This window comes from Takifugu rubripes, chromosome 14 (assembly GCF_901000725.2).
Source record: "Takifugu rubripes chromosome 14, fTakRub1.2, whole genome shotgun sequence".
NCBI lineage: Eukaryota > Metazoa > Chordata > Actinopteri > Tetraodontiformes > Tetraodontidae > Takifugu > Takifugu rubripes.
Window position 1 is genome coordinate 5,234,983 of NC_042298.1, and position 13,678 is coordinate 5,248,660.

General features: G+C 41.3%; 1 protein-coding gene across 1 annotated transcript in view; it reads left to right on the plus strand.

The window, feature by feature from the left end:
- The window catches only part of LOC101068169 (dedicator of cytokinesis protein 2), a 61,722-nt gene that overhangs the window by 5,022 nt on the left and 43,022 nt on the right, over positions 1-13,678 (plus strand). The window contains exons 13-24 of the mRNA XM_003970260.3: positions 100-350; positions 582-680; positions 937-1,009; positions 1,234-1,337; positions 2,302-2,506; positions 3,619-3,716; positions 3,806-3,895; positions 4,131-4,231; positions 5,724-5,858; positions 7,682-7,790; positions 8,089-8,159; positions 10,127-10,233. Coding sequence (XP_003970309.3) covers positions 100-350; positions 582-680; positions 937-1,009; positions 1,234-1,337; positions 2,302-2,506; positions 3,619-3,716; positions 3,806-3,895; positions 4,131-4,231; positions 5,724-5,858; positions 7,682-7,790; positions 8,089-8,159; positions 10,127-10,233 — 1,443 coding nt within the window. The remainder of the gene's footprint in view (positions 1-99; positions 351-581; positions 681-936; positions 1,010-1,233; positions 1,338-2,301; positions 2,507-3,618; positions 3,717-3,805; positions 3,896-4,130; positions 4,232-5,723; positions 5,859-7,681; positions 7,791-8,088; positions 8,160-10,126; positions 10,234-13,678) is intronic.

The window sequence follows — 13,678 nt, forward strand, 5'->3', positions numbered from 1 at the left end:
CGGAAGGAAGCAGTGACTGTTGCCTCCTAAAAAACATGAGAACTTTCCAACAGCTGCACAGAAACCATCATACTGAACAATACGTTGCCTCTCTTTTAGGACTGTGGGTGACCATGAAGGCTCTCATAGGAGATATCGTTCAGATTCGGAAAGAGTACCCTCACCTGGTGGATCGCAGCACCGTAGTGGCCCGTAAACTAGGCTTCCCGGAGATCATTATGCCTGGAGACGTACGCAACGACATCTACCTCACAATACAGGGGGGAGACTTTGATAAATACAACAAGACCACGCAGAAAAATGTTGAGGTCATCATGTGGGTCTGTGATGAGGAGGGCAAGGTCATACAGGTCAGTGAAAAAGGAAAGCGGTGATGTATATCTGTGCCTGTGTGTGTGTGTGTGTGTTTGTGTGGAGGTGCAGGAGATGCAGTCGTTTGGAGTTAATGGGGGCCATTGAGCACGCTTGAAACCGGACCGCAATTTGCAGACTGTCCATTCCCACAATTCTGAGTTACACATGTTTCTGGAAAACAGTCAGCCCGGCCTGAATCAGCTGTTCTGTCTTTCTGCCCTTCCTAGAACTCCATCTGTCTTGGAGCAGGAGATAAAGCAGTCAGCGAGTACAGGTCTGTCATCTACTACCAGGTCAAACAGCCTCGCTGGATGGAGACGATTAAGGTGTGTGGCCACAACTAAACGTTTATTTTCAAGAGCATTTCAATCCTGTTTTTGATCACAAGTTGTTTGATGATCATCCACTTGCACCCATTTTTCACTTTCCTTGTAAATGGTTGTTGTTTGATGGTTACAACATTTCCCATTTGGCTAGGTTTAAAAAACAAAAAAGCAAAAACAAGAGTAAGATACAATTTAAAGACAGAGTTGTATGTATTCTGCAATTTTATATCATATATTTACGTGAGCTGCCCCTCAGGTGGCGGTCCCTCTGGAAGAGATGCACAGAATTCATTTACGCTTCATGTTCAGACACCGCTCTTCCCAAGAGTGTGAGTATCAGCCCATTTCCCACTGCTGTCCTGTCGGAATTTGTTGTGACCGTGCTCCCCTGATTTCCTGAGAATTGGCTGCAATTTGGAAGGCTACCTGAGCAATCATTACAAACACTTCAACAAATGCTCAGCTTCTGCTCCTCTCGTGTTTGCTGATGCATTTATCCTCTAACTGTCTCTCTCTCTCTTTCTGTTTAAATGTCCATCACTGTGGCCACTAGCCAAGGACAAGAGTGAGAAGAACTTTGCCATGGCCTTTGTGCGTCTGATGAAGGAGGATGGAACAGTCTTGCAAGATGGGCTGCATGATCTCGTGGTCTTTAAGGTCTAAATCCAACACAAACGTCAAAATTTCATAAAATTGCTGTATGAGAAAACATCCCAACGCCACCATGAAATGATTGAATGTAGCTGGAAATACAACGATCCGTATACAACACATTTCTGAATTTTCAATAAGGATCAGAATGAGGGGTCGATTCCAGTCCAAGACTGGTACAATGAGAAGGTCTGGCTGTCACAGAAGCTCCATCTAACAAAAGTGAAAATGCAGCACCGAGAAAGTTTCATTTTCTATTCTTTGTCCAGTTATGCGATCTTGCTTGTTATATGAAATATTCGGGTTCATTTTATTCAATGAAAGTGAACCCAAGCATACAGAATAGTGAGTCTGGACAAGAGATTATAACTGACCAGACAAGGTGGAGCGAGGCCAAATAGATTTCCTGCCAAATGAGTCAGAGCCAATATCGACTCCTTTATCGATTAAATGACAAAGCAATGAAGATTAATTACTCATGATTCACTCAACGGACAAATTAACGGTAGCATTTTGCCCTCTTTCTCAACTGTCTCTTGTTATTCCTGCATTCCTCTTTATCACTCTGGCCTAAATCTCCCTGCTTTTCCAACCGCTCACTCATCACGATTTGGCATTAAAGAGTCGATGGTGGAAGCAAATGGAGAGAATGACCAAATTATGATGACATGAACCAAAAATTATATATTATATACTATATTTTTTGCCCCCCCCCCCCCATCCCCACATCCCCAAGTTAGGGGTTTACACGCTGCAGCAGATAAAGCAGTCTGATCAGGAAGGATTAAAGTGTAGGCTTCAATCATTTCTTGTCATTTCTTCCTTCTGGATTGAGCTGATAAATTGCTCCAAGCTGAGAAAACTCCAGGTGTTTTGCAGCTGCAGATTTTGACTAGTTATGTTTCTTGAAAATACCCCTTTTGGCCACATCTGGGCCACCAACAGCACTGACTATTTGCTGTCCTTTCAGGGTGACAGCAAGCGTATGGAGGATGTAAATTGCTACTTGTCCCTACCCTCAACCCGACACCACCACAGCGACACCCACAGATCTTCAGTAAGTCTGAGCCGCAGCTCCAGCAGCTTGAGCGGCGGAGGAGGAGGTCTTTCGGTCAGCTCCAGAGACAGCTTCACTATCTCCACTCTGGTCTGCTCCACTAAACTGACCCAGAATGGTAAGTTGGAAATGGTGCCAGGGCTTTGTCATATAATATTAAAAATCTCTCTCTTTTGACGCTGCCTTGGCGCCTGGATACCCTAGAGGTATTGAAGGGCAAATAACTGTCCTGTGGGAAAAACACCCATACACTAATACAATACATGTTAATTGTGAATGTGTAGGTGTCTGAAAATTAAACCTGACACGTAGAAGAAAATAATTAACACCTTCCTCTAACAAAATGATTAGGGGAAGCCAAGACAATGAATCATAAGCTGTGAAATTGGCAGAGGACAACATTGCAGCTCCAGTGCACATAAAGTCCTCTCTTGGGTTAAATGCATGTGAGATGCTGAACCACCCATGGTAAACACTGTGATAACTAAATGCAGGGTTTTTTCTGACTCCAGAGATATTTTAGGTTTAGGACTACATAGTGATTTATTTTTGAATTGTGAGGTGAGGTCGAGCCACACATAAACATGCCCACACACCCGATTAATATTGAGCTTTATTAGGTTAACATATCTAAAAATGTGGTGGGGCAATTCTTGTTGTCACCATTTTGACAGAAGCCCAGCCAGGTACATGATTGGACACACACACACACACACACACACACACACACACACACACACACACACACACACACACGCACACACACACACACACACACACACACACACACACACACACACACACAGGTGCCACTTAGTTTTGTTGTATTTTTTAAAACAATTTTCTGCACATAGAGTAAATACAGGATATTCTCAACACCAATGTATACAAATCGTATAGTAAATGCATAACAGTATGAAAATGTCATGTTAGAAAGAATTAAACATAATGGCATTTGTCTTATTTCCTTATAAAATACTCTATGTAACAAAACTGATAAGATACAATGAATGCCAACAGTTCACAACTAAAAGGTTCTGGATCATTAACCAGTTTCAAATTCACTTCAGCAGAGTGTACGATCCAATTTAGAATTAAGACACTTTACATTGATTAAAAATCTATTTGAAGATTCTGCAAAGTGAGAGATCAGCAACATTAACTACCACGTAAAGAACCAAAGGCGAGAAAACAGTTTAGCACAAACGGCTCTGTGTCTCTCCTCTGTAGTGGGCTTGCTTGGACTGCTTAAGTGGAGGACTCGACCTGAACTTCTCAAAGGAAACCTGGAGAAACTCAAAATTATTGATGGGGAGGAGGTGGTCAAGGTCAGTAGGGTGAAGAGAAATGTAGTTCCAGAAGGGTCCAGGCTGACAAATGGGCAATCTAATTGGACACCTCTTTTTTCTCGATGTAGTTTCTACAGGACACTCTGGATGCCTTGTTCAACATCATGATGGAACACTCTCAAACTGACGACTATGACATCCTCGTGTTTGACGCATTGGTAAGTGTGTGTTTGGGTTTTTACCCTGCAAGTGTGTGTGAATCAATGTCCTTGTCAACTCATGCAGCTAGGTTTCTTGACAGACAGTTTGTGTACAATAATATCGAGCCAGACATCTTGTCTGCCTGTCCACGTTTCCCCAAATAAATAGATATCACATGAGTTTATACCCGCCTTGAGAACGTCTCCTGCTATGAAAATGCCTAACTGTCTGTTGTTCCCTTGTGTCTGTCAGATATACATCATAGGCCTCATCGCTGACAGAAAGTTCCAGCACTTCAACACAGTGTTGGAGGCCTACATCAAGCAGCATTTCAGTGCAACACTCGCCTACAAGTAGGTTATTTCCTGCTTTGACCGCTCTCATCTCTTCATAACCGTGGTAATATTGTGTTTTACTTTGCCAACCAGCAGGAGAGAATGGTTAAAAACTTTAAATATTACTTTTTACTTTAAAAGGATTTGTGTGAAATATAGAGGTTTGGTTGTGGTGAGGTGTGTTTCAGTTGTGTGTAAGAGTTTGATGGCTGTGTGCTGGGATTGGCCTGATAAAATGCTGATTTCTGTAGATAACCTGTAGTCTTGCTCCAATGGGATTATGCACTTTATCCAGCTGCCACTGGATGTCAGTGTGTGTGTTGGCCTTTGGAGCACATGACTGAGCACACTGTGGCCATCCAAGGTCTGCAGGGTATTAGCTAAAACACTCAGGCTGGCTCCGCACACACTCCTCTGTCTGCTCTGTCCTCACTGATAAATCACTACACTTGATTACTGCTCCAGAGAAAATATTTGTACAACGAGGAACGAGTTGTTTAATCAAATTAAAAGTCATGTCAGACTCTGCCTGATCTCGTTCCACACCAACTGGTTTCTTCTTCATCCTGACTGCTTCTCCTCCTTTCAGTTTCCTTTGGCCAATTATCCCTGCCACTCTCCTCCTCTGTGGACCATTTTCTGTCTGTTCTTTACTCCATCTTTTCATCTGTCTTCACACTGTTACTCCAGCCCTCCCCTGCCAGTGTGTTGATATCCCCCCTCTTTAAGAGGGTTTCTGCAGCTTAATGCTTATCAGCCCTGGGGTTATGTAAAACTCTCTGCCTCCCTCTCAGTATTTCCCATCTCTCACTCTATAAAGGCAGAAAAATCCTCTTGTGTTCAACTGAGCATCAAAACAAAACCACGGAGGACCAGACAAGACAAACACCAGTGTTGTCAGTCATTTCAAAAGGTGTTTTATTTAAAAAAAACATTTATGTGGCTTTTGTAGTTTTAAACCAGTTCGTGGATGATCCCCTGTTGCTGTTTGATGGAAACAGAGGCAGAGGTCTCAGCTTCTGCATGTGTTTTCATTTGCATATGCACATATTGCCACCTATCAAAATAATGCCACTTTAAACTGTAAAGGAGATTGCGGGTAGGTCATAAACTTAGTCTGAGCTGCCTGCCACCCATGTCTCCTCAACTGGTTTGACACACTGAAATATTTATGAATATGCAGAGTTTGTCGTGCTCCGTGTGTGTTTTTGGTTTTGATCATGCATCTCATGTAAAACAAACCGCCTTCCATGAGCAGAACACCAGTAGCGGTGTAAAATAATGTTTGTTTTTGTTGTCTTCCCCTTGTCTTTTTTTCTGTCTGTTTTAGTGCTCCCTGAAAGTGAGAAAATTGAGTTGCTTTAACTTTCCAACCTGTGGAGCTTCAGAGATGATACACTTCTCCCCTCTCATTATTTGTGTGGAGTCCCCCCCCCCATCAGTTTCGTTCTGTGCGTCTGTTTCTAAAATTCAGTTCAAATCAAATGTCTCTCCTATCGTTCTTTTCCAGGAAGCTAATGTCTGTATTGAAAAGGTATCTGGATGTGTCTAGTCGGGGTGAACAGTGCGAGCCCATTCTCCGAACCCTCAAAGCTCTGGAGTACATCTTCAAGTTTATCGTCCGCTCGCGGATGCTCTACTCACAGTAAGTTTTGTGAAGGCAATTTAAATCTCATTTTAGGCCGGCCTTGACTCAACTATGGCATCCTGATAATCACGGATCGCACCCACAGCCCAGCGATTTTTCTAAACTCATTCAAGAAATGCGGCAATTTAAATTTTCTAGCAGTGAAAACAAAAGGAACGATAAAACAGTAACAGTCAGGGAGATTGTCATGGGTAATCAAAAAATACCAGAAAAACAAAATTACAGGAGAATCTTCTGACACCAACTGTGCTGATCTGGCAGCGACATTACACATCAAACTGAGATATCACAATAACACAGGGTTATCAAAAAAAGATACAGGCAGATGGGAAAAACAATGTGTTCAGTGAGTGCAGGTTCATTTATTTTTGTCAGGGCATCAATATTTGTATATCATAGAACTCTGATTGTTTAAATCCTCAATATATTTGTTCAACCTAACCACCTACTGCTGCTTTGTGGACCTTGGGTGTTTTGTTTTTAGCTGTCTGCTGTTCCTTGTCAATACGTATCAACACTGTGTGCATGAAGACACACACACACACACACACACACACACACACACGCACGCACGCACGCACGCACACACACACACACACACACACACACACACACACACACACACACACACACACACACACATGCACCCTAATGCAAGTGCGTGTGCATCTCATTACTGCTCCGCAGCTTCTGGATTGACTGAGTCCCAGTCACAATCCTCCCTTGAGTATTTCTGAGCCGATAAATCTTCCTCTTTTTCTTCCTCTTTTCCTTCTCCCTGCTGCCTTTCAGCTACCTGCTCCTGTCAGCCTCACTCCGCATCTACAATTCTCACATCTAATTTGCCACCTGAGCGAGTGATTGACAAGATAAATTGCTTTTCAGAAATTGACCGGTTAAGTCCTGTAAATCTAAGTCAAACGAAAAGTCATCACTCTGGCTCCATCCTCATTATCACTGCCTGGTAGGAGATAAACGAGTAACTATGCATTAAACAGCCTACATACTGTATCTACAGATGATCTATTGGGAGTTTAGGAATAATGTAGATTATGACTTTTACGGATTGAAATCGAAACCTCTCCCCCGACCATTACCACCAACGCACACAGACCACTGATTACAGACACATTCACCATCAAACATGATTGATGGATTAAGCAGGACGATGCGTGTTTAATCATAACTGTACTCTCCAAAGAGTCCAGTGATAACACTTCTGCGCAACTAACTAATCCCTCCCCCACATGCTAAATTCAATGTGTGCCACTTGATAATCCTTCCCACCAGTAGTAAATTTCTATTGTAATTAACAGCTGCACAGCACCACCAGATTACATAAAGAAAGTGGGAACATGGGCAGGAAAAAGGTGGGAGATGCTATATATATAATTTGATAATAATTTGATAATAATCAAGATACCTTAATATATCAAAATGCTTACCAATGAACATATATATTGACATGGATAGTGTTTTGTTTATCTTTGGCCATATTAGGTCTTTGAGAATTGATTATTGCAATAGGATAAAGGACAAAGTAACCTTCTTCTCTGTAGGATTAATTAGATGATGTGTGTCTATTCCTCATAATGGTGAACCAAAGAAATGCAAATCAATTGGTCTCTGTTTTTCATGTCAACTTGGGTCTCTTTTGTCTCAGTTATTGCCTCAGTCTGGTCCGCCAGCTCTGTTGTAGCCTCCATTCCATTGCTATTCATGTCACACCATGTTTTCTGATAGTCACCTCACACTTTCATCCTTTTTGTTTCTTTCCTCCCCATTGCATTTCCATTCATTTCCATCTCCTCCCACCACAGATTATATGAAGGGAAGGAGCAGACAGAGTTTGAGGAGTCGCTGAGGAGTCTTTTTGAGTCCATAAGTGGTTTAATGAGGACCGACTACACCACCACTCTTCTGCTCAGGGTAATCACATATGCTAGCAACAAGTGTTTCAGTTCACGTTCCCCTCTTCTTTCATCTTCATCCTTGTCTTACTTTATCCTGTCATCTTTTCACCTCTTTTCTGATTCACTATTCATAACAGTGTTCTAATGTTTCTCTCATCTCTAACCATGTGCAACATCTACCAGGTTGATTTGTGAAAAGTTAAAGTAGTCTTGGCATAATAAAATCTATCAGCATTTTATCCCCACTTTCACTGATGTTCAAGCTTTTATCACAGTGATACTGCTGTGTTTTCTTGTGTTGTGTGTCTCGTCAGGTTGCCGCCCTGAAGTACCTGCCAACCGTCCTGCATGATGTCGAGAAAGTATTTGATGCCAAACTCCTCAGGTGTGCACAGATGGAAAAAAGATGATATGGCTTTTTTTATGCTCACTAATATTCAGATTCACAAGTCAGGCAACTTTATTTATCCCCAAGGGGGCAATTCAGTTCAGGCAGTTTCTGAAGAACAAGGAAAACAATTACAAAAAGCGGCATAGTGTGGTGGATACAGCCTAATGCACATGTATTTGCTGCCACATTTGATCAAGTTCTGTGCGCCCCTTTAGTCCATCAAACCTCATTTTAAACACACACACACACACACACACCCACACACACACACACACACACACACACACACACACACACACATACACGCACATTCTTGTAATTCTATCTGTGTACACACAGTACATTACCTAATCATCCCACCTAACCCCTGAATCTTAGCCCTCACCCTAACTCTAACCTAAACCTAATTCTAACCCCAACCAACCCATGTCTTACCCCTCAAATAGTCCTTTAATGTTGTGGGACCCAGTACAATGGCCCTGTTTCACCACCATGGCCCTACATTGCTAGTAGAATGAGTATGCTGGTACTTAATATGTCGAAAATAGAAGAGGACACACACATGCACACTCACACACCCCAAACACACATGTGTCCTCCCCATCTACCCTTAGATAAATTGACAATTTTAGTGTAAGAGTCAAACAAAACCCATTTGACCCTTCTGTTTATTGTCAGCCTCCTGGAGAGCAAAATGACTTGGGCAGACCTGTTTAACCTCTCTTTTCCCCTGTAATCAACCCAAAAAACATTGGTTTCTTCAAGAGATAAGCCGATGGTATTGACCTCCCCAGTTTGGAAAAGACTACGTATTTTAGGCGCTGTATTTTTTTCCTGTGGAAATTTGAAATTCAGGCATGTTTGCTCTTGTTTGTCCTGATTACTCAATGATGCAATGATTAAATTGACTCTTTTGGTGCTGTCTTGACACGGAACATGATTTTCCGTATTCGAATTTCCCATTTATCTGCGTGACCCGTGCGCATATGTTCTCCTCATCTGCAGCCTCTTCTTCTTGATTAGCTGATTGTCAACACAGCTTGGAGCAACAGGCGCCAACCTGCAAATGCACATTGGCAGAAAAGTGATTGGGAGAGTTACATATGTGGATCGTCGCTCATGTTATATTCAAACAAATGTGCGGATACATCTCTGTCACCTCAGTCTGGACTAATTGCAACTGCTTAAACACATATAATGCGAAGGAAGAGGACTTGAAATCTTTCTTTAATTGCTAAATCCAGAAATGAATACACATACCTGCTCATTATGCCTGTGTTTTGTGAGCTCTTTGTGTCCTTTGCGTGTTGATGAGCGAATAGGCTGACATTTTGGGGCTTTAATTAAATTCAGTTGAAATGATTAGTGTGCCTGATAAGTCTGCGCTGAGCCGCTGTGCCCAGCTTGTCCACCTGCCAGCTCATGCACATCAAAATTTAAATAAACGTTTCTGTTGGGCTTGTGCTCGGGCCCAGAGGTGGAACATTCCATTCTTTCAGATGTGTTCTGAAATTGCGCCTGCGACTTAATTTTAGGGAGATAAAGTAGAGAAGCCAACAGAGACTGATTTGTCCATACTCCGAACATTTAATCTTTCTAAGTAGCATCAGAGCTTGCAACTAACCCGATTAGTTATTCTAAAATTGAATTGGGGGCAGGGGGATGACTCAAAATTCTGTCTCATTAAAACATGTTTAGTCTTGCATCATTTGTTTTCATGCAGCATGAACAAATCTGCTCATCTCTATGCAGCATCACAATCACATTTTTTGTGGCTACCGCTTTTTTTCCAACTCACAAAATAAAGTTAAAGATGTGGTTTTACTTTTTCATTGCAATGCAAAACATTTCAAATTCCTATATACACATTTTTACTTTTAAGCAAGCTACCGTAAACTATTTTCAGCAGGGCAAAAAATCTCACTGCTTATTTATTCCCCTGCCTGTTATTCTCATTACAGTCATTTGCTTCATGACTTTTACTCTTGCATCCCACCGGAGAAGCTCCAGAAACAGAAGGTTGCTTCCATGACTGAGATTGTCAGAAGCAAACTCTTCAAGAGACAAGGTGCGTCATTTTCCTCCTCTTCAAACCTCAATCCAATAGCAGCTTAACCAAAGAACTGCTCACATTAGTCCCTAGTTGGATAACGGGTAAGATTCCTCTAAAAGGTCTGTGTTCCATCTGTTCCAGTCCATCACATAAGAAGGTGGATTGCTGTCCCCACTGTTTTTATGACCACTCGGTTTGCTTTAAGGGCTTTATCTTGATATGGTGGATAAATGTGCAGTGTTAATGCTCGAAGAGTAATCTTCTTTGCCCGGTGAATAATATAATAATCATCCAGTAAGGCAACGCAGATAAAAATATCATTTGGAGAAGGAGATGAATAGTGATGCAAGAAGTCAGGTTCTGTAGTTAATTGTATTTAATTCGCTCAAAATTCTTTTGCCATATTTTTCATTATTTTTTCAATGGATCAGTTAACTTATTTACACTGAATTGAAAAAAAACCCCACATTTATGTGTGGATTTAGGTAAAAGTAAAAACAAAAAGTAAAGATTTAAGTGACAGCAGCCTTTTCTCTGACATTTATGGAACTTGACAACAGTCCCAATCTTACTTGTCCATTCTGGTTTTCCAAACAAGGGGAACCATTGAAACACACATTCAACCTCAGTGATTGAATAATTCCACTCAAAAAGATTTTCCCTTTTATTAATAATTCATTGATTATTAAATAATGTAAGGATGGTGCAGATAAATTAACAGATGGTGTCCTGTGGATCTACTCACAGCTGAATTGTGACTGGGCCGTCTGTGGTGTGACATGACAGTGGTAGACGCAACAGTACAAAATATCCCTGAGGTGCATGATTGGATTCAGCTGTAAGGGATGGAAAAACCATTCAGTGTCATCAATGGCAGCTTAATGTCTGACAATGGGTCTGAGCACCTTACCCTGGTACCATCCTGAGTACCTCTGGTTAGCATAAGACGGTCCTTTCTGTCCTCCAAGCATAGCGCTTCTGACCGAGATCCAGCGCAAAACTGGTCACGCAAAAGTATGTTTCAGCCAGCAGAATGTTCCCCACATCACGATCTCATGCCTAGTACATGTGAACCTGTGCTCATTGTGAAGAGAACAATCAGGGTCTGGCTATTCTAGCATTCCTCCTGTGAGTCTGGAACCAGCTTGTCATTCATTTGGATCGCGTGTAAAAATTGTTATTTAAATGAATGTCCCAGCTGATTCTTGCTGTTTACCAAAAGAGAAGTGTATTGATGTAATAGACAGGGAGCAGGATCTCATACTCATCAATGTTATATACTGTATTAATGCCTAGACACAAATTTGTTTCATTGTGGTGCATTTTAAAGTGCAAAAGTCACTAATCATCCCACCTTCCTTTGTTGTTGTTATATATTTCTAATTTGCCTCCATTGGTGGGCTGAATTGAGATATTTCCAAGCATATGAACACAGTGAACACAGGCTCTGTTATCGAAGGACCTATTTCAGACTCACGGGGCTCATAATATGGTCTCTGCATTACAAACTGAAAAGATAAGGCTTTGTGGCTGAATTAGTTTTGAGGCAGAAATTGGTCTGAGTCCCCGAGAGAAGACGTGTTACTGAACTGTGCTTAAATGGATTTTTCACATAGGTCCCACATTTTTTTCAGAATGATGGGGCATTTTAGTGCCCTGTGTAGCACAGAGTCCACTCATTAGTCAATGGCTGCCAGCAAAGTCAGGAGCAGGTCTACGATATGGTCCTTGGGTATTGATCTGGGTTCAGATGATTGATTCCCTAGAGGGCGAGACGACAGGCTAGGCCCTCTGGCTAGCTGTCACCACACTGTCACACTCTGTCACCAGAAAAGGAAGTAAAAAGAAGAAGGGAGAACGCAATAAATGTAACAGTGGAGCAAATAATGGCAGCAACAGAAGAAAGAGGAGGATAAACAGACCAGTGCACAGCTTCGCACAGAATACTGTAAATCCGTTCTGAATTCTGAATGTCTTTCTGTAAAAAAAAGAAACAAATAAATGAATAAAAATCTTAACAGATAGCCATAAAGGCAGGAATAAGGTGGCCGGAAAGAGATGCAGACAAAACCAGGATAACAAGGGATTCGAGGCTGATAAAGTCAGAGGAGAGAACAGGTGTGGCAGTGCTGGAGAAGAAAATAGCTTGAGGGAAAGTCAGTTTGTGCACGATTGACCCTATTTTTTGCAGTTGACATCCCAAAAGTGCAAGTTTTAAGGCCAGCTTACGTCTTACATCGCACTGTTGGTCAGCAGCAGCCCATTCTCATGCTCTCATTGTGCATTCCTCTGCCACAGGACTTATTTATTTATTTCCTCGTTTATACATTGCTTTCCATCTCGATTCCTGCCACACTAAATGAGGGCTGACACTCGTTCTAATTGAGATGCATCTGACTATTGAGATGCTAATACAAGGGTTTGTATGTAAGAGCGTAATTTGGCCAGGAGGCAGAAATATGCAGCACTGTCATATAATGTATTCATAATAGCTAATGGCTCACTATGTCCTATCACAGCCCTGCAATACATATTTAATATCTTTCTGCCTGTCTGTCTACCTGTCTGTCCCTGTGAGAAGACCCGTTGAGCTCACTCTTCAGGGAAAACTGTCAAGATGTTTTCAAGAGATGCTTAAGGTGTTTGTGCAGCTCATAATGTTTTTTGTAAATTCAGGCTCTTTTTGCACCTTATGTGTGTCCCAAAATTGTGGCTCAAATGGAATACTCCATGTGATGATAAAAAATAAACAGAACTAACACTTTTTGAGCACGTTAATGTAATAATCCAGTGAATTTTGGCTTGTTTTGTTATGTGTTGCAACATCAGTCAAGCCAATTGTAAAAATGTGCGTGTGTGTGTATGAGAGAGCAGAAACAGGGAGAGCGGACTTTCATCAACAGCCTTGATTAAAAAGAACATTTATTACCACTTTTTCTTTATAATTAATATAGTTTAATGTGAATAAACCCCTTTAAGACATACATTTACAAAACAAATAGTTTTCAAGGCTTTAATCAAAGGAGAAATCGTTCATTTCAGTTACTTAAACCTTTGAATTATAGCTTATGTGTTTCCTGTCTTTTTTTCAGCCATGAGTTTGGCTTAACTAACTCCATCTCAGTTAGTGCTTTAAGCGATTGGATTTTTTTTTTAAATATTTTATTTTATCACTTTATTTATTTGTTTTCGCAGACTCTCTTAGGATTAAGGCTCTTGGCAAGCACATACTGTAAAATTAACTTACAAACACAATGCTGTCCTTATCAGACGGGCATTCTGGAGATACATGTGTATTATGTCATATGGGTTAATCTGGTTTTGAGACTAAATTAAATTGATGTGGCGCATTATGCCTCAATTTAGGCAAATTATAATGTTATCAGGCGAACCCTGTGACAGATTGTGTGTAGCGAGGAGAAGGGGCAAAGACCACAGAGTGACGAAGAGCAGTGGGACG